The sequence below is a fragment of the Cheilinus undulatus genome, linkage group 10 (assembly GCF_018320785.1).
Source record: "Cheilinus undulatus linkage group 10, ASM1832078v1, whole genome shotgun sequence".
Lineage (NCBI taxonomy): Eukaryota > Metazoa > Chordata > Actinopteri > Labriformes > Labridae > Cheilinus > Cheilinus undulatus.
Genome location: NC_054874.1, coordinates 2,744,590 through 2,768,552, shown reverse-complemented (window position 1 = coordinate 2,768,552; position 23,963 = coordinate 2,744,590). Strand labels below are relative to the sequence as shown.

At 37.4% G+C, this 23,963-nt stretch overlaps 1 protein-coding gene across 2 annotated transcripts; it reads right to left on the bottom strand.

The window, feature by feature from the left end:
• Window positions 1-1,943: 1,943 nt before the first annotated feature.
• On the bottom strand, window positions 1,944-22,783 carry smyd5 (SMYD family member 5). 2 transcript variants are annotated; one of them, XM_041797615.1, is made up of 13 exons: window positions 22,666-22,783; window positions 17,461-17,569; window positions 16,755-16,894; window positions 12,261-12,382; window positions 12,106-12,175; window positions 9,110-9,214; window positions 8,815-8,877; window positions 6,519-6,589; window positions 6,311-6,417; window positions 6,077-6,133; window positions 5,873-5,967; window positions 5,342-5,412; window positions 1,944-2,514 (listed from the first exon to the last, which is right to left on the bottom strand). In XM_041797615.1, exons 1-13 carry the CDS (start codon window positions 22,756-22,758, stop codon window positions 2,364-2,366), a joined length of 1,254 nt encoding a protein of 417 aa, XP_041653549.1. In that variant the 5' UTR covers window positions 22,759-22,783; the 3' UTR covers window positions 1,944-2,363. The 2 variants fall into 2 exon arrangements, with proteins under 2 accessions (XP_041653549.1, XP_041653550.1); XM_041797616.1 differs by having other exon boundaries at window positions 22,690-22,779.
• Window positions 22,784-23,963: the final 1,180 nt, after the last annotated feature.

The following is a 23,963-nucleotide window of genomic DNA, read 5'->3' as shown; positions in this document are numbered from 1 at the left end:
ATCTGTGGCTTTAAATGTTAATTAGCTGTCTGACTCCGCCCCTCTCAGGAAATGGATGTGGCTCTCCAATCCTCCTTTTAGCTGGCAGCCTAATGGAAAATCAGGTGAAAAGGGCGGAACTTTCTTCCAAGCGGAGAGGGCCAACTGAACCCGTGGGCGGGGCTAAGTCCCTACATGACATCATGAGGGGAAAATCTGAGAATGGTTTGTTTCAGCACACATTTTTTGAAAGATGGTAAAAGGGAGTGGGTGTATATTTTTCTGATTCTTAAGGGGATTGTGGACAGGCCAGCAGCACATACTTTTGTTAGAAAAGCCTGAAAAAGTGTATTTTGCATAATATGTGACCTTTAACTTTTAGTCCAAGCATGTATTCGCTTCCCTGCTTTCTACAGCTGAAGGGCAGAATAGAAACAGATGCACTGTATTTTGACAGATTCACCCATGGTTGAGAAATATGGATTTTGAATGGCTGATGAAAACTGATTACATTTTAGTCATCCTGATGGAAACTAAACTTACTTTTTTCAGTTTTAGTCATCAAAGATCTATTTTTGACCAAGTCTAGTCTTCTCATGGAAAAAAAGGCTGTCAATGAATTTACACTGAAAGTCACAAATAATGCAAAAATCACTTTTTCAGGTTTTGTAACAAAAATATGTGACCCTGGCCTGTCCACAATCCCCTCAATAATCAGAAAATCCATTCTCTCCTCTCCTCTCTTTCTCGACCTTTCAGAAAATGTGTGCTGAAACAAGCTGTCTCAGATTTCCCCTCATGATGTCATGTAGAGGGTTAGCCCCGCCCTCAGGTTCAGTTGGCCCTCCCTGCTTGGAAGAAAGTCCCGCCCCCCTCTCCTGAGCCATCTCTCAACTGCCAACTTAGGGGAGGAGGATCAGGATAGCCACATCCATTTCCTGAGAGGGGCGGAGTCAGACGGCTCATTAACCTTTAAAGTTACAGACACAAAAACAGCTTGTTCTGAGCAGGGCTGAAACAGAGGGACTTTTAGACATGCAAAAATCCAATACTGAAGGAGAACAAACTTCACAGGCATGTTTTGGGGACCTCTGAGACCAAAATAAAGTTGTCCTAAGGGGGTAACACATGTGACCTTTAAAGTGGACCAAACCGCTCTGGTGTGACTACAACCTAATTCTCTGCCCTGTGTATTTCAGTTTTCGTCTTGTTAAAAATAATATGTAGCACTTTTGTTCCACCATTCGTGGTGGAATGGAAGTATAGAGCTTTGTACTGACAAGCCTTTGACAGCTGTGAGCCACAGTTATGCCTCTGTGTTAACACAAGTCACAGCATAATACAGTACAAACATGGATATATTATTTGTGCATAAATTTCTCCTCTTCGTAAAAAAAAGTTGAGAAAAGTTCAAAGAAAATACAGAAAATTTCCCTCACTTTGTCCATATCAGCGTGGGCGACAGAGGAAAAGAGGATCAGGGCGTCAGGGAATAAACGTGCCGTGTGGCGCGCAGTCGCCCACAGATTCTCAGGATCCAAATCAACGTAATCAAGCTGATTTTGCTGCTGATGCTCTCTCATGTCAGTGCAGCTCACTCAGTCTAAATAACTGAAAAATAAATTTAATATCAGGGAAATTCCTGTAAAGCTCATTAATTTTACAAACAGATGTGTGTTTATAGTCATACTTTTGTGGTCAGGCTTTGCAGATTCTAATTAATGTTCATTATAATTGGTAATGTGGTTCTTTGGACCAGCTAGATGCTGTCCATGCCTGTGGGACCTCATTTTGTTCTGCGTAATACAATATAATCCAGCTCTTATAGCACTAATTTAGGCATTTGAGATGCAACAGCAGGGAAACAAACTCCTTCTGGGTACCTCGGTCCATTTGAAGGGCATGTGAATGAAGGTTAAAGGAGGGTCAATCTGCCCCCAAGTGGCTAAAAAATGTAACTCACGCAGATTTAAGTGTTTTTATTCATATTTCATGAGATGTGTGGCAATAGTAGCCCTTTTATACATGTTCTCTGGGGGGTAAAAAGGCATAGCAGTGCTTTAATGTCCAACCAGTGTGGACGCCAGCATGATCAAAAACCCTGGAAGTTCAAAGTCATAGTCCTGTGTTTTATTTTAAACCCCCAGTGTGCTGAAGTAGAGAGAGAATAATGAAATAACAGCACTGTCCCGATGCGGCCCTGCTTCTTTACCTTATATGTGCCTGATTTAAGGAGAAAACTTTCTCCGAGACTCTTACATGAGACACAGAATGAGTGATAACGAGAGATTTTTTTCCACACGTTTGGACTGCTCTTTATTCTTCTGGGCTTCATTGGTTGCTTAGCGTGGCGGCAGGAACAGGAAGTATGAGCAAGTCTTTCATCAGACATCTGTCATCTCATCCTCCATCTCATCCCCCTCTGTTTCACCTTCTGCCTCTCCTTCTTCCTCCTCGTCCTCGTCTGATGTCACATCCAGCTCGTCCATCTGTGAGACGCACTTTGGACACGAGCAGACGAACAGGTAGTTCTCCCTGAGAAGAAAATATTCCAGCAGTCATTTGGTGCTCGTCTAACGAGGGCTGAATTAATCAGGAGCATTTTAAACTCCGCTGCCTTGGAGCTACCAGAGCTTTTAACACCAATTAATGCTTGTGGTGCAATTAATACTCTCAGATAAGCAGTGAGTGCGCTAACAGCACCTGTATGGTGTGACTGCAGCTTTTCAGCTTCATGCTTCATTTTTGTTTAGTTTTTATAAGTTTGAGGATTAGTGTTTTTTAATACAACCCCAATTCCTAAAAAGTTGGGGCGCTGTTTAACATGTCAGTAAAAAATAGAAGTGATTGCCAAATCCCATAAACCCATATATTCACAATAGAACATTAAAGTATCCGGTGTTGAAACTGAGACTTTTTCTCATTTCATGAAAAATATTAGTTTCTTTTCAATCTCAAAAAAATAGGGACGGGGGCTGTCCTTCACTTTTACTTATTCAAACTTAAGATTTGATTAGAAATCAATTCCTAAAATTAAAGCTGTGTGAAGTCTGGACCAATCAAATCAGGCTGGTCCAACATATTTACTAGCCGTTAAAACAGGGATGATTATTGAAAATGTGTTCTATAAAGTGTAAAAACAGGCTATTTACTCCTGCATTAGTGCATGAGCCAGTGTCACAGTTATCGCAAAGTTCTTAGAAGAAGAATAATGAATGCTGATGAAGGACATGTTTCTAACTTCTGCAATGGACAAGCTGGACCACAATCTGTTTTTTTGTTTCAGCTATTTAGTTTAGTTCACTTTAATAACCTCTAACACAGACCCGATCTCTATGAATGGTCAGCAGGCTTCAGAGATGAGTCGGCATCAGAATGATCAATGAGGGTAAACACTAGAGTACTCATCTGACCCCTAAAATTTCTGCCTCAGGACTCCCCGTGATTGCATGAAAGGCTTTTTATTGATCGAGATGGAATCTGAGAGGGCGCTACACTCGTCTGAATTTTGTCAGTGCAAACAGATTTGGCTCTTCGACATGCAGCTTCTCTTTCAGCCAGATGCCACACCTCACTCCTTCATCAAATAACACGGTTTTAGGACAAATTTTAACACTAAATATCACTGATCTGACCTCCAAAACCTGATTACAAACCATTTAATATAACCGTCTAAACCAGGGGTGTCAAACTCCATCACAGCAGGGGCCGGATTCTGGATTTAGGTCTAACCTGAGGGCCCAACGGCGTCAAGATTTAACCAAAAACTGTCAACCGTGTTTTCACAGGAAATGAATTATAGGGGAAATTAAACAGTGATGATAATGATTTTAAGATTTTTAAAAATAAAGTCAAAATGATTAAATATCACAGCATCAATAGTACTGTGTCCATGTCAGATACATGCTAAATAAATGAGTGTAAAGGTTCAAAATCTGAGATAAAAAGTCCTAAAGGTCAAATTACAAAATTTAGAGTCAAAATAAGTTTTGTAAAGGCAAATATATGAGATACAGAGTTAAAATCATGAGTTTAAAGGTCAAGATATGAGATAAAATACAAAATCAAGAGTTTAAAAGGTCAAAATAGAAGATAAAATTCTAAATTGTGACTCTTAAAGGTCAAAATATGAGATAAAATTCTCGATCAGGAGTTTAAAAAGTGAAAATATGGGATTAAAAGTCAAAGTTATAGATTGAATGCATGGAAAGTTGATATCCAAGAAGACATTAACAAGGAAACATGGAATAAGGCATGTTTAAAGACTCAAAAACAGACGTTAAATGCAAGGTTCAAATTACTTCTATATAAGTGGTTGATGAGGACGTACTTAACTCTGGTTAAACTTCATCATATGTCTGCTAACATTCCAGATACATGTAATAAACATTTAGATGAGAAAGGTACCCTTCTTCACTGTTTATGGGAATATACAACAATTCAGAAATTCTGGAAAGACGTTAAAAAATGTTTATTGGAGGTGGTTTGCATCAGGGTTCCTTTAGATGTCAAGCTTTGTGTGCTTGGAATATATCCGGAGGACTTTATACAAACACAGAAACGGACAAAACTACTGGATTTTGGACTTCTCCTAGCGAGGAGAGCTATTGCACTATGTTGGAAGAGTATGGATGCACCTTCAATGAAACTATGGATAAAAGAAGTCTCAGAGTGTATTGGACAAGAAAGACTAAATTACATTGCTGAGGGCAAACGGAAAGATTTTGTTGAACTTTGGGAACCATATTTGAATATTATAGAAACCAGAAATGAGGATCTAACCTGAAAGGAAACTATAAAATACTGGAGTTTTTATTTATTTTATTAAAAAAAAAAATCTTTTTACTGTTTTTCTTTTATTCCTTTTCTCATCTAAGTGCCTTTTATTTTATTTCTTAAGAGTAGTGCAATAATAACAGGACCGCATTTAGCCCCCGGGCCTTAAGTTTGACACCCGTGGTCTTAACAGTGTGCTCACAGAGAAAAAGCCTGTCCTCTATGAAAACACACTAAGGCAGCTACAGATAGCCACCGTTTACTTAGCTACTTCTAAAACAGCAAATACAGAAATATTATATCACTTCTGTCCTGACGGAGCTGGTGTCTGAGAGCGGTGGTCTGCAGCCAAATCCCTCTATGAGTCTGCTCCTAGAAAAACATCTCATGAAGACTAAGGGAATCCTAAAGTTCACATCACACTGTCCTGCTGCTCCTGCACTGTCCTGGAAGCTCACCTGACAATGAGAGCAGTCTTGGTTTTCTCTTCTGATATTTGAAATTGCTGACATTAGGGGGGTCCTGTTATTTGTGGCAGCTCTATAGTGTGCATCTGAGTCACCCAAGGGATCATAGATGTTTTTACCTCAGAATTTTGTGTCTGCTGTGCCGGCTTCGGTCCCGCTGACAGCAGTCCAAATAACTGATGCAGATCTCCTGAAAATGGAGGAGAACAAACTGGTGAACTTCCTGTAGTGCTTCAGCTTCAAAAACATCAACATGTTGATCCGAGAAGTCTCCAGAATGTCAGTTTAGTCTGTAAACATGCCATCATCTCTGCTTTCAAAGGGCTGAAAAAACTTTTTTCCCCACATGTAGGAAGTTGTTGTGTCCTTCCTTTTTTTTTTTTTTTTTTTTTACACAAAGCGCTCCCGTCTCAGCCAACATTCAAAGATCTTTGCTGTGAAAGTACCACGGCTGCTGTGACATTACTGTGCCACGCCGATGCAAGACTTCTCAATCTTTCTGACAGCTTGACAAACCCACTCCAAAGCTCGGAGTCAGTGCCGTCTAATACCGTCTGACAAGGGAGCGCACAAAGCTAGAGGACGGGTTGTTGTGCCCCGTCTATCCTGGGCCAGAATTTATCACTCATAACCCAGACGAGCCGACTGACCTCTCCTGGGCTGATGTCACTGAGGGCGCTGAGCTGGAGCAGGAAGTTGTTGTCGGGGAAGGACGCCTCTGCATTGGGTACGCAGCTGTGGTTACCTGAAGTCCAAGATGAAAAAAGGGGAAATAAGATGGCCTCTTAACCAGATTAATGGGCTCTTTGAACCGTAAAGACAGCGCTCGGTACACGGACATCGTGTTCACTTACATGAGCTTTGAAGCAGAAACAGTCCAGAGCCCTCGCAGTTCAAGAAGTCTCCAGTTTCTACAGAAATAAAGACAAATGTGCACAGATTTGATTTTTTTGTACTGAATTCAAATCCAATAGCATCCCTGTTCACATATCTCTAACAGACAACAATAAAAAAAAAAAACACTCTTTATCTGCTCTGATGGCACAAAAATACTTGAAATAACACAGAAACTCTGAGACATGGTTGACCTTTCTCAATGTCCTTGTACAGCTGGTCGATAAAGGAGTCCAACTGCTCCCTCTGCTGGGCAGGAAGCTCAAGTGCATCACAGGCATGAACCCACTGACTCAAAGAGCTGAGATAGAGAAATAAAAACAGAGCAGACCACTTAAGAAAAACTAAAACCCAGTGTTAGATGTTTTAGAGGTGTATTGTGGATAAAGAGAAAGCGTTCACCTTGTTCCTATGCCTTGGCCGTTCGTTCCCACGAGGGCAAACAGAGAGCGGAAACCCTCAGGGACAAACCACTGCAACACAACCACATCTTTTATTAATCTAACAGTGCAGGAGGATCATTCTTTTATGCTTCAGTCAGAGGTCAGAGCTGAGATTTGTACATTCAGCCTCCAGCTAACTCAGAATATACAGTGCATTTTAAAGTATTAAGTTGCAGCCTGATGCTACACTAAAAAAAACAGTTTTATTGTGATTAATCTACCCCCAGAATGTAAGAAATATCTATAAATATACTAAAAACAATAACATTGGCATAGGAACTCAGACCCTCTGCTAAAACACTTGAAATTTAGCTCAAGTTCCTCCCATTTCTCTGGATGTCTGCTGAGATGTTTCTACACCTTGGAGATGGGACAGAGTTGCAGAAGGACAACCGTCACTGCAGAGTGGCTAGACAGAGGCCTCTCCTCAGCGTCTGCTCGCATGTAAAAGCCACTGAGGAAGTTCAATAGCCTGTTTTATATTATAACTTCTTCATAATATCAGAATTTCTCATGCTATTTATGTAACATACTTTCAGTGCGCTTAAAGTTACTGACAACACCAGCAGAAAGACAAGAATATGTTCGCAAAAGCAGCGTAAATTCTGCAAAAATAAACTATTTAAACGAATAAACTTGCACCTGTTGAACCGAGGATGGACTTTCAAAGGATGCAGAGATGCATTAGTTTGATATCAGTATCAGCTGATGTCAGCCCTGTCGACAGTGGAGCGAGTATTGTTGCAAAACTATTTGCAAATGCTTACAAAAATCTCTACGCAAATCTGCAAATGCATAGATAGATTTGCAAATGCGTGCACAAATCTACAGGTGAGTGCACAGATCTGCAAATGCATGCAAAGATTTGCAAATCTGTTAAAATCCAAGGCTGACCAAATGGCAACGGGACTGGTTCCAAGTTCTTGAAGACATTTCGCCTCTTCTCCAAAAGGCTTCTTCAGTTCTCAGGGTGACTGGAGAAGAGTCAGAGTATATAGTTTAGGCTGACCTAAGCTGCTAAGCATTGCAATGGTCAGAACCAGCGGTTCTCAATGTGGGGATCGGGACCCCAATGGAGGTCTCAAGACACTGGGAGGGGGTCTCTGGGTGCCATAAAAAAATATAGTAACAATAGAATAATATAATAAAAAGATTATTATATTAAATTACACATTTGCCACTTTACCCACTAATTTTGCAAATTTTAAAACACTTTTGCCGCTTAAAACCCATTTCTGCTGATTTTAAACCCTTCCACCCCTTTTTCTGCCATTTCTAAACCAATTCTTGCCACTATTAACCACTTTTTACTCCTGTTTTAACCAGTGTACTTGTTGTATTGCCCATTTTTGCCAGTTTCAACCGTTTTTTTTTTTTTTTTTTTTTGAATTTCACCAAATCTTCCATCGATTTTTACCACTTCAAACACATTTCAGACACCTTTTACCACTTTTTATGCCCATTTTGCCACTTTAACCTATTTTTGCCATTTCTTTTTCTTAGTTTTTGCCACTTTTATCCCATTTCTGCTACTTTAAAATTCCCATCTTACCACCTTTTCCACAAACTTTTGCCATTTTTAACGCATTTTAATTTTGATTTTAATAAAAGGGATTCACGTTTTTAAGAAGGCTATTTAATACGGCACAAAACAATAAAAACACGTTTATTTGATAAGAGTTGTTATTATTCAGGTTAAATATAAAACATGGATATCGCAGCTTACTTGACATATTTTGCTGACCTACATGGTCCCCCAGTTTGGCTGGGCCCCAGAAAGCCCCTTTATCCCCCCTTATGGGCAGCCTTGTCTGCACATGACTATTCTCGATTGTGCATAGGCCATGCTGACTCATCACATCCAACCCTTACTGCACCCTAAAGGTGTGAGCTAATTTTTTCACCTGCCCCTGGTAATATGCAAAGACATTAAGAGCTTGACTGGGATTGCATCAATCCTCCTTCCCTCATGCTAGCTTACTCGCCACATCTACGCCTTACATCAGCCTCAGTTTTTGGCCCAAATATGCCTTAAAGTTCTGCACAGTTCTGATCAGACAATAAGGTAATAATGAGAGCACTCAAATACCAAAATAACTGAAAATTCCCATCCTATGATCTTAGTAGCTTCAGACCAAATAACAAACTAATGGTTAAAAAAGGCTTTGATCAAATGTTGACGCTGTAAAATGTAAACAGTAATTATAGGAAAAGTTGAAATGCATAGGGATTAAATGTGAGTTGTACTTTCTTACCCGACTGAGATGATCGTCATAAAGTGCTGCTTTAAAAAGGCTGTGTAACAAGGCCAGCTGTCCCTGAAGAAACGAGTTAAATAAATACATTAAGTGGAACAGAAAACATACATTGTAAGCATCAAGCCGCCCCTGTGGGAGAGGACTAATGTCTTGTTTTGCTCGTTCAGCTGTAAAGATCAGTGATTAGCATAAAAACAGGATATTGTCTTTGAGCTTGGTGCCTTACTGGATGATATGTTTTTCACATCAACAATTCTATAATTCAAGCAGAAATAACACAAATGCTTCTTACTCTGAACTTCTCTCCGAGGAGCTTATGAGCGATCTCCTCTTCCTCATTGGCTGCTCGGCTGCAGAAATGTGAAAACAGCTTCTGCCAGTGGGATTTGTCTTTGGCCTGGAAAATATAAACCAAACCCTCCATTAATACTAGACATTTGTCCTCTTATAGAGAAGGGTTCTTATTGTTAGAGTGCAATCCATCCTTTCATTCAATCATCTTTAAATTACTTTGTTTTTTTTATCATCAAAAGTTTTATTATGACCAGAACAGATTTTAAAATGCCACAACAAAGGTATGGCTATTAAATAATGTTCCTGCTCTGCTGAGGATAAACCCCTGTGGTTCTCAGTCACTCTGAGTGTTAAATATTAAAGGTTGGTATGTACGCACAACTGTTAAAGACTAGTTATAGTCTCCAATAAGCTGCTAGCTACTGAGTGAGGAGCAAAGAACCACAGAGGTTCTGAGCGTATGTGCCCACAGAATGTCTGGGCCTCTGAAACCCAGTAAATGGACCGTCCCCAGTTGTGACTTATTGAGAGTAACGATGACCGAGTGTTGGATCAGTAGCATTGGTGCTAGCATTCCTGGCTAACAGCTACCTCATTTTGGAGCAGCTGATGATGATGATGTAATGATGAAATCATTTATTCATTCCACTTTTTAACCTCTTTTTATTACTGTTCCACCTTTTTAGCCACTTTTGTCTCTACATTAAACCCATTATTGTCACTCTTTAACCCTTTTTCACCATTCTAACTGCCCATTTTTGCCACTTAAACCCATTGTTGTCATTTAAAGCCAAATTTTAATCCATTTTTGCCACTTTTTAAACCACCTTTCACCATTTTTGCATTTTTACCTTACTAAACCCATGTCTGCTGCCTAACCTTTTTGCCTCATTTAACTTATTTTTGCTACTTTTAACCAATATTTGTTACTCTTTTAAGCACTTTTAACCATTTATTTCTGCCAATTTTGCCACTTACAACCCATTTTTCCACTTTTCAATCAATTTTCATCATTTTACTGCCCATGTTTCCCACATTTGGCCAGTCATTTGCAACTTTAGGCTACATTTGAAATTAAAGTACCATTCTGACATATTTTTACCAGTTTCCCTGCTTATTTCTCCCAATTTTTACCACTTTATAACCAATTTTCATCATTTTACTGCCCAATTTTCCCAATAATTTGCCGCTTTACACAAAATGTTGCCATTTACACCCATTTTTGACATACTTTTACCACTTTCCCTGCTTATTTCTGCCAATTTTTTCAACTTATAACCCAATTTTTTGCCTTTTTCACTTCATTTCATCGTTTTACTGCCCAATCTTCCCATTATCAGCCAATTATTTGCCACTTTGAGCCACATTTTGAAACTTCAGACCCATGTTTGAAATATTTTTACCACTTTTACAGCTTATTTATGCCAATTTTTGCCCCTTATAAACTATTTTTTCTGCTTTTCAATCATTTTCAATCATTTTGCTACCCATTTTTCCCAGTTTATGCCAATTATCTGCAATATTAACCAAGATTTTGCCACTTTAGACCCATTTTTTTGACATATTTTTACCACTCTCCCTGCTTTTTCAACCTTTATACCACTGTTTATAATTTTACTGCCAATTATTTCCCACTTTAAGCAAAATTTTGCCACTTTAGACCAGTTTTAGACATATTTTTTACCACTTTCCCTGCCAGGTTTTGCTAATTTTTGCCGCTTACAGATGATTTTTTTCTGCTTTTTAATCACTTTAATTCATTTTATGACTAATTTTTCCCCACTTTCAACCAATTTTTTGCCACTTTAAGCTAAATTTTGCCACTTTTGACCAGTTTTTGACATATTTTTACTACTTTCCTTGCTCATTTCTGCCAACCTTTGCCACTTATAACCTATTTTCACACTTTTTAAATCCCTTTCAATATTTTTACTGCCAATTTTGCCCACTTTCTGCCAAATATTTGGCACTTTAGTTCCATTTTTGACACATTTTTGACACTTATAACCCATTTTTCCACTTTTCAACCATTATTTATAATTTGACTGCCAATTACTTGCCACTTTAAGGTAAATTTTGCCACTTTAGACCCATTGTTGGCATACTTTCACCACATTATCTGCTGATTTCTGCCAATTTTTTGCAACTTTTAACCCTTTTTTGCATTTTTTTACCTTTATCCTGCAGAACAAAAGCAAGAAGACACTGAAAAATGTTTATGTTCAATAAAATTGTATTAAAGCATTTGTCTCATTTTTAATAGCCTAACCTTTTTAATTATTATGTCTGAGCAAATTTCCATGAACACATTGTTTAACCTGAAGCTCTACAATGCCAGTCAAGAAAGTCCTAGTATTTAAGACAATATAAGACATTTTAAAGCTGATTTTACTCTGTAACTCTGAACCTAACCTGGCTGAGACTAGATTGTGAGTTTAGACTCAGTTATTATGGTGATGCAGCCAGATTTAAAAAGAGGCACTGAAAGCTCTGACTGCAGGCTCAGCAGACCCAACTTCCCCTTGATTCTCACACTGTGGTACACCCCTCTGAGCAGCTTTAAAGTCTTCCACATACCTTTAGTCTGTCTACTTTTCTATGGTTCTAATATCTTTGTTCGTTTAATTTATTTAACTCTATTTTTCCTCACTGCAGATGCTGAAACAGTGATTTCCCAGGGGTAGAAATCAAGCTCAGTCTCATCTTCTTATTAAATATGTGCATAAAGTTCTGATTATGTTTAGTGTCACTCACCTGAAAGCTATAAAAGCAGAATCTATTTCACTCCAGCACTCCCAGTTTTCTCATCTAGAGCATGTTTATCATTCAGACCGAAGTTAATTTCAAGCTAGGTTTAACACCATAAACTTTGATTGCTAAAATTACAGACCACTTGAGGAGGTGTGTATTAAAACGACCAGCATGCAGCGTTTTTTAAAGTAACATACAACATTAAAATGTCATTTTTAAAACTGAATCTTTTGTGAGACCCACCTGTTTGACCACCGCTACCATCTTAGCCATCAGCATGATGCTGGAGGTCTCCGGAGGGTAATGCACGCTCCTGTACGGAAGAAGGGAAATTATATCTTTAAAAACGAAGTATCTGTGATGGGTTACAGTGATAAATTAGTAACATGGTGTCTCACCTCCATGCATCTTTGAGTTTGTTGATTGGATGGTCAGGATCTTCCTGAGAAGGGCCCAGACAGAGAACTCGATGATACTGGTCTGCTGCAGCCTGCCGACACTCACTGCTACAGTACAACACCTGCAGAGAAAGAAAGCATTACACAGTCAGGAAACACTCTAAATTAACCAAATGAAGCATGCAAATCAATTCAAGTTGCAGGTATTAAAGAATACTTCATTCCAAAAAATTGAATTCCCACTTCCAAAAAAGCTGGGGCACTGTGTAAAATGTAAATAAAACATAAGTCAACGATTGTCAAATCGCATAAATCCATATTCACAATAGAGCATTAAGATGTTTGAATTTGAAACTGAGATATTTTATTTCAAAGAAATATTAGCTCATTTTGAATTTGATGGCAGCAACATCTCAAAAAAATAGGGACGGGAGGACAAAAGTTGTGGTAAGTGGTACTAAAGAAAAACAGCTAGATTTGACACTTTAAGCTAAATTTTGCCTCTTTAGACCTATTTTTGACATATTTTTACTACTTTCCCTGCCAATTTCTGCCAACTTTTGCCCCTTATAACCTATTTTTTCCACTTCTTAACCCCTTTTTATAATTTTACTGCCAATATTTCCCACTATCAGCAAATTATTTGCCACTTTAAGCAAAATTTTACCACTTTAGACCCATTTTTGACATATTTTTGCCACTTTCCCTGCTCATTTTTGCCTACTTTTGCCACTTCTAACTCATTTTTCCACTTTTCAACCACTATTTATAATTTGACTGCAAATTTGTCCCCACTTGAAGCCAATTATTTGCCACTTTAGAAGCTTAGAAGATGAATATTGGATGCTGGTGATCTAGGGGCCCTCTGGGGCCACATTAGTAACGGGCATGATTCTGTACTAGAAATCACTGCATGGGCTCAGGAACACTTCCAGGAATCTTTGTCTGTCAACACACTGTCTTCTTTGGACCAAAGCTCATTAAAACTGGACTGGGGCAAATTGGAAATCTCCTCTGTGGTCACATGAATTAGCATTTGAAATCCATTTTGTGGACTCAAGAGGAGAGGGAGCATCCAGCTTGTTCTCCTCACTCAGTTCTAAAGCCTGCATCTCTGATGGTATGGGGTTGCATTAGTGCCTATGGCGTGGGCTGAAAAGTAGAGAGAGGTTTTAGAGCAGCATATGCTCCCATCCAGACAACGTCTCTGCCAGGGAAGGCCTTGACTATTTCAGCAAGATGATGCTAAACCACATACCACATCCATCACAACAGCATCACTGTACAAGAGGTAAGAAAACATTTAGAGCATGTTGAGAAGGTAGAATCAAACAAGAATGGGACAACATTCCTCTCCAATGACTCCAGCAATGTGTCTCCTCACTTCCCAGATGTTTACAGACTGTTGTTAAAAGAAGAGGGGATGCTACACATTAGTAAACATGGGCTTGTCCCTACTTTTTTGAGATATGTAGCTGCCATCAAACTCAAAATGAGCTATTTTTTCCTTAAATGGTAAAATGTCTCAATTTCAATATCTAAAATGTTTATTTTCATTTTTTATTTACATATTACACAGTAATATGTACAGGAGTATTATAAAAGTCTGGCTCCTTTGTAGCGACTTCATTTCATCCACACAGCCCAGTTTCCAGGTAACCACAGGTCTCCACTGCTTGGCAACAACTATTGTGTGAAGCTGCTAAAAGGAAATTAGTCACAGAGGACAGCTGTTGTTCCTGCAGGGAGGTAATCTGATTTTAATCCAGACCTGGCCTTTGTCTCGTCTCACAGCTGAATAAAAGTTTCAGAATTAAACAAACCTCTCTTCTAGGGCGGGGCAATATGACTGAAAATCATATCTTTATATTTTTTTAGCTGAACGGTGATATTGGCTATACACCTCAGGATGTTTTCCAGTGGTAGTCAGAACACTAGAATAAAATGGTGAGTACAATTCCAATTAAAAGCAAGCAATGCTTAAACATGTTTGATGTCATTGCAATAAAAATAAAGGTCTGATATAAACAATATTGGGCAATATTTTAAGTTAGCAAGAAATATGTTTATGTTTTTAGCCTATCATCAGAAAAACTGATGATAAATGAGTTTGATTAAATTTTGAGATTTAAAAAAAGGTCAAAATTATAAGTTTAAAGGCTCAAAATCTGAGATAAAAAGTCCAAAAAAAAGTTAAAAAGGTCAGAACACGAAATCAAAAGTCAAAATAATGTTTTAAAAAGGTGATTATAAGAGACAGAAAGTAAAAATCATGAGTTAAAGGTCAAAATATGAGATAAAATACAAAATAATGAGTTTTTTAGGTCAAAATATGGGATTACAAATCAAAATTAGGAGTTGAAAAGATCACAATATGAGATTAAAAAAACAAAATTTTGAGTTTTAAAGGTCGAGGTATAACTTAAAATTTAAGACTGTGAATCTAAAATGTCAAAATATGAGATGAAATCATAAATTGTGAGTTTAAAATCTTAAAATATGGTATTAAAAGTCAAAGTTAGGACTGTAAAAGGGCAAAATATATGATTACATTTGAAATTATGATCTTAAAATTTCACAATATGATTTGAAATTTAAAAATGGAGTCTAAAAGTTCACAGTATGAGATAAAAAGTCAAAATGCTAAGTTTAAGTCAGAACTGCCAGATGCAAATTTAAAATATTAATTGAAACCAAATGAACTTCTCCCCCTCATTCTTTACTTTCTATCTCATCATTTTTATTCTTTACTTTTTTAAATTATTATGGCTTAACAAAGGATATTTTAAATCTTCAAGGTTAAATTTACATTTCCGCACTGGAAGAAATCTGCAGACTCAGACCTGCAGGCCAGTTCTAATTAAAATATGATGTGATCCTGCGGCCGGTGTTTCAAACATCTCCAGCATTTTATTTTACAAAGTAGGGAACTGGTTTGTCTGTTGCCAGGCAACCAGAGCAGTTTGCAGCAAGACAGATGCACTCTTGAGTTATAGCTCAAGAGTTATCTGTCAGTCAAATGAGACACACCAATCAGTGCACAGTGAGGTTTTTCCTAAAAATAATCTAGACCAATCTGAATAAAAATTAAACAACATTTCAAACATTTATGTCTAATCTTTAAACATTTTTAACACTGATATATTTGGATATTTTGGTTTGCATATGTCCTTAAACATCTGCCTTTCCCTCATAATCAGTTATAATGCCATTAAATACCCTTTTTCATATTTTTTGGGCCATTTTACAACTTCTTCTTGCCTTTTTTTCCCCATTTTTTTCCACTTTTATCCCATGTATGCTCTTTTTCACCTTTTTGCCCATTTAAGCTACCTTTCATCATTAAATATCCTTTTTTCCAATTTTTTTGCTCTCTTTTGCTACGTCTTTTTGCCACTTTTTCCCAATTTTTTTGCCACTTTTCGTCCATTTAAGCTGCCCATTGCCATTAAATACCTCTTGTTTCCTTTTTTCCCAATTTTTACCCTTTTTCACAATTTTTTTTCTGCCACTTTTCTCCAATTTTTGCCACTTTTATCCAAAATTTTTCCCTTTTTTTTACAATTTTTTGCCACTTTTTGTCCATTTAAACTACCCTTTGTCATTACATACCACTTGTTTCCTCTTTTTTTGATCATTTTTGCCACTCTTGACTGCTTTTTGCCCATTTAAGTCACTTTCTGACCACTTTTTTTTGTCACTTCTCACCCATTTCTGCTACTTTCTCACATTTTTCCACTTTTCCTCCCCATTTTTGCCCCTTTTCATCAATTTTTGTAGCTTTTTGACCATTTTGCCAACTTTAACCTATTTTTATTGCTACTTCAAACTGTTCTTGCTGCTTTTCACCTCTTAAATTGTGGCTCTTGCAAAGGTATTTTTCTAAAATTTGGCTCTTTGGTTGAGTAACACTGCTCTATAGCATAGTCCTTATAGTAACAATAAGTTTATCCATTTTACTCAATGCACAGCAGAGGTTAGCAAAGCAAATCACCTTTTTTCTGGTTTATGGTTCCACGCCTCCCCTGAAGCTCCGTGGCGCCCCCCAAGGGGGGCCCGCCTCACCCTTTGAAAACCACTGATCTAAACCATTGTGGTACAAAAAAGGGAGGGATGAAACCACCATACCTCGCAGCAATCCACACCCTGATCATACAAATCAAGCACTGACTGTGAAGGAAGAGGTAGAATGCTTATGAGAGCCTATCCTACTTTCTTTTCAAATGAAGCTACCAGCATCCAGGACAACAAAAACAACAGATAAATCAAACGTAACAAAGACAGCTTTACAAACTATTCTCTTGAAAACAAAAGTTTAACCCTTATAACTGAAACAAATCTCCTCTTCTGCCCTATTTAGCTTTTTTGTACTTACAAACACCTCAGATCCTGGATTGAACTGGTTAATAAAAACACAGATTGACTTTTTGATCCATTACACCCAAACCAGACTCTAAATAAAGGAGACCCGGAGCTTCGACTCGCAGGACTGACCTGACACTGAGGACACGCCTGGTGCAGCTCCGGTCGGACTCGGCAGAGCTCGGGGTGTGGGAGGCTGAGTCCTGGGATCCCGCTGAGTCTCCTGGCATTCTCCTCGGCCGTCTCCAGAGCTCGTAAGCAGTACTCACAGGCTGGGAGGGGCAGAGAATAACAGCGGAGATCAAACACTACGGCAGACCTGCTCATAAGGATAGAGACGCTTAAATCTGACGATAAAACCCAGATTATTTAGAATTTCACAAAACCATACTTCTTCAAAAATTATCCTTTTAAAGATCAATTTTAGGGATTTTCTATGCCTTCAGTTTGACAGAACAGTTGATAGCACTGTGAGCTGGGGCAATGACACAGAAAAGGAGCCATGGGCCAGATTTCAACCCCAGTGGCATGCTTCAAGAGACATATTTATACAGTTTTCTTCTTTTGAATCTAGAAAAGCCATCACAGGGGCGTGGAACGCCTCAGATTTTATACCGGGAACATTTTTGCATGGTCTACCCCATGGTATTTTTATTTTATTATTCATCACTCTCAGCCCTTGAATGTCAGAAAAAGACAAAAAGATCCCTTTAGAAAATATTCATGAAATAGTTTGTTCTCTACAGTTTGCAAAGTAGCCCTGATTATTTTGCTCAATCAATTAAATGCATGGAGGGATTTTTAAATAAGGCTGTGTAGCTGTCCAGAGAAACGTCACCTTTATATTTATACAAAGAATTCCACAGGAACTGGGCCGAAATCAGGGGCCGCTCCACAAAGATGACATCTCCCTTCTTGATGCTCCTTTTGGCAAAAAGACCTTTGCCCTGAAACATAAGGAGAAAACATCACTGCTGTGGACAAATGAGAGCTTTATGAACCTGCAGTGAAAGAATGATAACTCACAAATGAGAGTAAAAATGCTTAAAATGGTCATATCTATTTATAGCTGCAGTCAAAGCAGGAGGGCCATAGAGACAGAAATACAAACTGATTGGACAAAGTGATCTGTTAATGATCAAATGAGAGTTGATGGTTTTGTGGGAGTGCTACGCTAAAAGAGGTCATGAAAAAAACATCAGCAGACCATCATCTAGATCAGTGATACTCAACGTGTGGCTCTTCTGTGATGATTTGTCGAGCTTTTGTGTCTTAATTTGAAATATTATTCCTCCAGAAAACCATAAAAAAGGAACTTTGACCTCAGGAATTGTCTATTGCAAGTCACAAGTCAGATTGTTTCCCACACCTAGAGTAGGCTTTAATTGTCAAACTTAATTTTCAACATTTATTTTTTGTTACATTTCCTTGTTTGCAATTTTTTTGCCCCTTTAAATCAATTTCTGCCACTTTTATTCTGTTTTTGCCACTTTTATTCTGTTTTTTGCTGCTTTTGCCCACCTTTATGTTTGTGTTTTTTTCCTTTATTGTCATTTTCTGCCACTTTTCAGCCATTTAAGCTGCCTTTTGCCATTAAATGCCAACTTTTCCCAACTTTTTACAGTTTTTTTTAACCATATTTTCTTCTTGTAACTCACTTCTTTTCCAACTTCTCACCTTTTTTGCCACTTGATACCCAGTTTTAGCAATTTTATGCCTGTGTTGCCCCTTTCCATGAATTTGTGCCACTTTTTGGTCATTTTTGCCACCTTTAACTTATTTTTATTGCCATTTCAACCCATTTTCACCACTTTTTACCACTTAGAGTATGGCTCTTGCAAAGATAATTTCCAACAATTTGGCTCTATGGTTGAGAAGGGTTAAGTAACACCAGTGTTATTCAGCCAATCTAAGTGGTGAAAAGTGGCAATTAAAATAAGTTAAAAGTGGCAAAAATGGTTAAAAAGTGGCAAACACTGGTCGAAAAGTGCTGAAAATGGGTGGGAAGTGACCAAAATATGAGTTAAAAGTGGCATTTTAAAAAAGGTGGGAAAAATGGGCAAAAAGTGGCATTTAATTGCAAAAGACAATTTAAATGGGCGAGAAGTGTCAAAACAGGGAGGAAAGTGACCAAAAAAAAGTGTCAAAAATGGGCTTAAAGTGGCAAACACTGGGAGAAAAGTGAAAAAAATGGGCAGAAGGTGGTGGCAAATACTGGGAGAAAAGTGGTAATAATGGTCCAAAAGTGGCAAAAAAATGAGTGAATAGTGACTAAAATGGGCAAAAATTTAAAAAAAGGTGGGAAAAATGGGCAAAAAGTGGCATTTAATTGCAAAAGGCAACTTAAATGGTCGAGAAGTGGCAAAAAGGCGCACAAAATTGCAAAAAGCAGGATAAAAGTGTAAAAGGAGGGTGACAAAAAAAGAGGCAAAAATGGGCTTAAAGTGGCAAACACTGGGATAAAAGTCGCAAAATTGGTCCAAAAGTGGCAAAAAATGAGTAAAAAGTGACTAAAATGGGCAAAAATCAGAAAAAAGCAGGACAAATGGGCAAAAAGCATCAAAGAGTGGCAAAATGGGAAATCAGTGGCATTTAATTGCAAAAGGCAGCTTAAATGGGTGAAAAGTGGCATTAAAGGCGAAAAGGGGCCAAAAAAATGCAAAGACCTGGATAAAAGTGTCAAAAATAGGCAGTAAAAATGGAATTAAAGTAGTGAAAAATTGCAAATAAGGGCAATGGAAATATGCAGACAAAAATAGAGGTTGACGAAGTGTGTAAGTGTGGGACACAAACTGATTAATGTGACTTGCAATGTATAATTTCTGAGGTAAAATTTTCCTTTTTAAACTTTTCTGGGGAAATAATATTTCAAATTAAGACACAAAAGAGCCACAAATCATCACAAAAGAGGCACATGTGGCTCTAGAGCCACAGGTTGACCAACACTTTACACTGAGATTCCCAGAGGCAGACTACAAGTGTCGTCAGAGATCTCCAAGGATGTTGTCATGTGGTCGCCTCTGTTCATGGCAGGACATTCAGCCTTGTAAGTTTGCTCAGAGGGGCAAAAACAAGGGTTTGGGGTAAAAATCAGAAATGTAGCTGAACCTCTAAGTAAATAAATGAGCAAATCAAGAGAACGGAGAGGTTTCTGTCTCCTATTAATTAGCTACTCAGGCTATGATACTCCACCTCAGCCATGTGTGGCTCTTTTGTAACCTGTTACAGCTATTTTACATCTTACTTCACCAAATGGAAATATTAAAAGGAGACTTTATTAGCAGATTATGTTAAACAACAGCGCTCCAAAACTTAGTGACAAGTTCCAATGCTTTAAAAAATAAAATGACACCCCATCTAACTTATTTACCACTGATTTAAATAAGCAGTTTGGCATGTGCACACATAGGAGAATATATCTGTTAAAATGTGCTCACTATGTAGAGACATTAAATATTAAACTTATATGTAGAAGCCTGCAGAACACAGAGAGGAGTGTTAACGATGCTGCAGTGAATATGATCATCTATTATGCAGTTATGTAGCAGCTGGGTTAACGTGCATGGGCTAGATAGTTTCCTACAGTATCCACATTAAAGCTATAAGCATAGATTGTTGTAAATAACAAACTTCACATCTACATGCTAGAGTCTGTGTCCATAAATGAAGGTAAATCTAATAAAATACGGTGATTTAACTCTTCAGAATGGACCATCAACGTCTAATTTTACTACTGAAACATGAATACTCAGCCCTCAGAACTCTGAGTATTATTAACATGAATGAAATTCACTAGGGGGTCAAAGATCAGGTTTGCTGACCCTGATTCACCTCAGAGCTTCAACAGCAATCTGCAATTAATACAATTAATGTTATTTAGACAAATTTCAAGTTAAAGAAAAATTGCACCTTCTGCGATTTGTAAATTGCAGCAGGCCATATTGCGATTTAATCTCATTTTCGATTAATTTCCCAGCCCTAATATTAACTGCAGAAAAAGGATCTTGTTCTGGATTTAAAGGAAATAGGTGAAGAGTAAAAAGGTTCAGTTGACTTCTGACTCCTCCACTGAGCTGTCTGAGTTTTTACAGTGAAATGACCCATTAAGGAGCAGTGGTGGACTTATTTTATTGAATAGGTTGTTTTCTAGGGCTGAATGGTTTGCAAAAATAATCTAATTGCATGATTATTCTTAGGTCAATCTTAAGTATTTTTTGACAAATTCAAGCAATAAATAAGCAAAAAATAATTCCATAAATAAGACCATGTGGATTGAAAACAAGGAAATTATTTCAGAAACAATAATCCATACTAGCATTAATCTGAGTCTGAACAAGCTTTAAGCTATAAAGGAGGTGGCTGGGGTGGAGGAGGTGAGGCTGGCTAACAGCTGATCACAGCTGGGGTCTGACTTTCGTGAAGTAACTCCAGGCTTCATCAGTTTTAGATAGAATGAGCTATTTTAGCTCGTATTGAAAATGTGATATCATTTGCTTTGTTTAAGGGCCTTAGCATTTTTATGACACTCATTTTGATTAATAAAAAACACAGAGAACACGAAAAGGAGGATTTTTGTAAACCATTATAAAAAAATGTCACTTGAATGTTTGCATAATGTGCATAAAATCTCTGCTGCAAAAAAAAAGATTTATTAAACTGATATTTTTGACATATTTGAAGTTAAAGAACTAATGCAACTTCTGTGATTTGTAAATTGCGGCAGACCATATTGCAATTTAATCTCATTTATGATTAATTGCCCAGCCCTACTGTTTTCCACTCAGTCTTACTGTATTGGTTTTTATAGTTTAACTATATTTAACTATAGTTTAACTATTTAACTAACAGACACAGTCACTGCTGATGTAAAGTCCCCTTTATAGTGATGAACACAGGGGAACCTCAGGGTTCAATCCTGGAGACACTTTTATTTTCAGTATTTATTATAGACTTTGCTAAAATGATAGAACATTGTAAAATAATTTTTTATGCTGATGATACAATATTTATGTACTCAGGATCTAGCTCTGTCAAGGCTGCATCGTGGTTTTATTAGGGCTGAACAATTTGAAGAATTATTCAACGTGATTATTTTCCAACATTGTGATTGAAATTTAATATTCAATTATTTTTAAGGTTTTTAATTGTATGTATTTTCAAACACAAGCAATAAATCCTTCTATATTCTGACCACCACAGTATTAGAGAGATTAAACCAGGACTGAACAGTTAAAAAAATCATTTGTTTCAATTATTAAAACTCAAATTGCAAATTCAATATGAATTGTGTTGAGGGGATTTTGCCATGTAAGTTATTCTCGTCTGATTTTTGTATTGAAAAAAACCTGAAACTTCTTTAATTATTTTAGGTCAAAACATTTCAGCAAAAGAAATGAGTAAAACTTCAGATTTATTTTTAACCCTCTGAGATTTGACTGCTGCAGCAGGACATCTTGTGATTTAATACTGATTTCTGTTAATGGCCCAGGCTTTATTTCAATTCATTGCAACAAGCTAAAAAATATTATCATTATAGCTAAAATCTGACATAAATCAGGAGTCACATGACCCATTCTTCCCTGACCTAAGGCCCTCAAACATCAACCTCAGAGCTCGAAGAAAGCTTTTTAAAAACAAGATTTAATAAAATGCTCAGTCTTAAACCTGAAATAAAACCCCGTCATGTTTTGGTGCTGAATCAGAGCTTTATTTCAGCTTTTCTTCATATGATTCATGCTCTGTAGTCTGATGCAGATCAGTCACTCCCTCATGTTAAAGTAGATGCCGCCCTTCAGCTCTCAGCACGCTGTCTCCATTTAAAATCACAGGAATAACATCAAACTGAGTCACTTACTGGTGCTTTATGAGCACAAACAGAAATATAAATGATAGATGAAGTCATTCAGGAACTTTCAGCACTTTCTGAGTCCAGCAGCCTTTCCTCTGCTCATCCCTGCTCCATCCCACCAGCCGCTCCAGAGCAGATTTAAACCTCAGAACCTCTAAAAATCCACTTAATCCCACAGACTCTGGAGGATCTCACCTTAATGTTGTCGATAAACCTCACCTCCACACTGCCAGCGGCTTTGCCGGGTTCCACGCAGAGGGAAAACATGTCATCCACGGGAGCAGCCATGTTTCTGACTACTTCTCCCCTCTCAACCCTGACACTGACGTGTTTTCTCAGCGTGGGGACCACAGCGCCCTCTGCTGGCGGACTCAGGAACATTGGAGCATTGTTCAGGTTTCAGGGGGAAATATGCAATTTTCATTTAAGTACAATACAATTTATATATGTGTGTGTGTGTGTGTGTGTGTGTGTATTTTTTCAATCGTTACATATACACATGTTGCTGTTATTAATTAGCTGTTTCTGTGTATCAGTATGTTATTATTTTTTAATTTACAAATTTTTGTTTGGGGTAAAGTACTGTCCATCATTTCACAAACTATTCATTATAGAGAAGCTAATAAGGGAAAATGAGATCCTTTGCTTTCTATAAACTAGCAAAAAGTAAGAGAATGACTCTAAATATCCATATTCTCTTGATTTTTCTGCATTGGACAGGGGAGACAAACTTTATTTTATTTTCCTATAAGCCAGCATGTCCATGTGGGTCTCATTCAGGTTATTCAGCAGGTTTTATGGCTTTTAACTGTATGGAAACCATATAGACCCTTTCATTATCCCAGAGAGACCCCAGCACAAGCCCAGTGATCCCACCAGTTATTTTTATTATCTTTCTTTGCTCAGTCTTCCACTTTTTGTAAATTATGTCTCTGTGTATGTAAGAGCACATATGTTTACATTTAGATGAAAATTTCATGACCCTATATATATGTATATATATATTTATGTATATATATATATATATATATATATATATATATATACATAAATATATATAGTACTTCAGTTTATATTGGTTTGTCCATAAAAGTGAATTTTAGATAGAAATATAGAAACTGTAATTTCCAGTTAGATTAGATAAAAAGCATGTAGTATCACAAAATATACATCTGACTGGTATGAATGTGTTATAGTTTTGGATAATGTTAACAGATTATTTATATGTATAATCAGTACACATTTGTTTATATATATTTGTGTATGTATATATGTGTATATAGGTGTACATATAAATATTTCTACTATACCCAATCAGTAATATATCCAACCTGTACATAACAGTTCGTAAATACTGTTTATGATTTGTAAGTTGGCGTTTTATATTCCAAATTCTTATTTATTAATGTTCTTGTAACACTTCTTTTATTTGTCCTCTATTTCTAGTGTGTTGTTGCCACCAATGGCCTGCTTTGTCTGAGATACTTTTTGCT

What these genes read in the sequence shown, in the direction of transcription:
- smyd5 (XM_041797615.1), bottom strand. Translation starts at nt 22,758, where the DNA reads ATGGCTGCTCCCGTGGATGACATGTTTTCCCTCTGCGTGGAACCCGGC. An exon ending in ATGACGATCATCTCAGTCGG is followed by an intron (nt 6,590 to 8,814) that starts GTAAGAAAGTAC and finishes GTTGTGTTGCAG; the next exon opens with TGGTTTGTCCCTGAGGGTTT. An exon ending in GTTTCTGCTTCAAAGCTCAT is followed by an intron (nt 5,968 to 6,076) that starts GTAAGTGAACAC and finishes CTTGGACTTCAG; the next exon opens with GTAACCACAGCTGCGTACCC.